The sequence below is a fragment of the Nestor notabilis genome, unplaced genomic scaffold, assembly GCF_000696875.1.
Source record: "Nestor notabilis isolate BGI_N333 unplaced genomic scaffold, ASM69687v1 scaffold20545, whole genome shotgun sequence".
Lineage (NCBI taxonomy): Eukaryota > Metazoa > Chordata > Aves > Psittaciformes > Psittacidae > Nestor > Nestor notabilis.
In genome coordinates, this window is record NW_009930840.1 from 1 (window position 1) to 946 (window position 946).

Genomic DNA, 946 nt, shown 5'->3' on the forward strand with positions numbered 1-946 from the left:
GCCCCTCACCCACACAGCGCATGCAGGGCAGTGGATCCAGCTGGCCCCTCGGGGCCAGAGGGACACTCTTGGGGAGCTTTACCTCTGACCTCCAGTTTGGCCTCGCACTGCTTGGTGCCATACTCGTTGACGGCCTTGCAGGTGTAGAAGCCAGTGTCAGTGTGCTCTGCTGCCAAGATGTGCAGCGTGAAGAGGCCCCGCACTCCCTCCACCTCCTCCGCGTGGTGCCGGCGGCCATACTTCACCGGTTGCCGGTTCCTCAGCCTGCTCGGGACATGGGTAGAGTGGCACGGTCACACCTGGCCCTGCGCACCCAGCCTGGCTGTCCCCAAATTACCCCTCTTCTCCATCCCTAATGCTGCTCAGGATCAACTCTGAGCTGGTCATCCCCAAATGGGGAGGTCACTGTGCACAACCTCTCCTTCCCTGCCTAACTGTGACCCAGCGAGCACTGGGACTCACCAGTAAATGATAGGCTTGGGCTCCCCATGGACGCGGACACTCATGCTGACATCCTGCCCTTCCAACACCGACTGGTCCGACAGGGGCACCTGGGGAAGCAGGGGTCAGAAAGCAGCAAGCACCCACCTACACCCAGGGCTATGCATCTTCACCACTGCACATGTCCCATGTCACAACAGCAGCCCTGGAGGACCAAGGGAGCTGGTGGGGTAGGGACTGCCCAATTACCAGGAGCCCCCCATATCAGGGGGTAGGAAGGCCTGAAAAAAAAAAACTGTGGGCGGCTGGCCACGACCTCTGCCCCCCCCCTTCCACATTGCCAGCAGTTGTCAGCTCACCTCAAAGGTGGGTGCGGCCTTGAAGGTGCTTTGCGGGGTGCCATGGGCAGCCCCATGCTCGTCTCTAGGCTGCAGCTTCATGGCTGGTCGGTGCTGGGGGGTGCTGGACTCGGGGAACTCTTCCAGGGGGCTCAGGTACTCCTCAT

General features: G+C 61.4%; 1 protein-coding gene across 1 annotated transcript; it reads right to left on the bottom strand.

The window, feature by feature from the left end:
- Nucleotides 1-82: 82 nt before the first annotated feature.
- Nucleotides 83-881, bottom strand: LOC104400968 (striated muscle-specific serine/threonine-protein kinase-like; the record flags this gene model as incomplete). The annotated part of the gene is made up of 3 exons (XM_010015615.1): nucleotides 801-881; nucleotides 463-551; nucleotides 83-264 (listed from the first exon to the last, which is right to left on the bottom strand). Coding segments are annotated over exons 1-3 (352 nt in total), but the record flags the coding sequence as incomplete, so codon positions are not given.
- Between the last annotated feature and the right edge of the window lie 65 nt (nucleotides 882-946).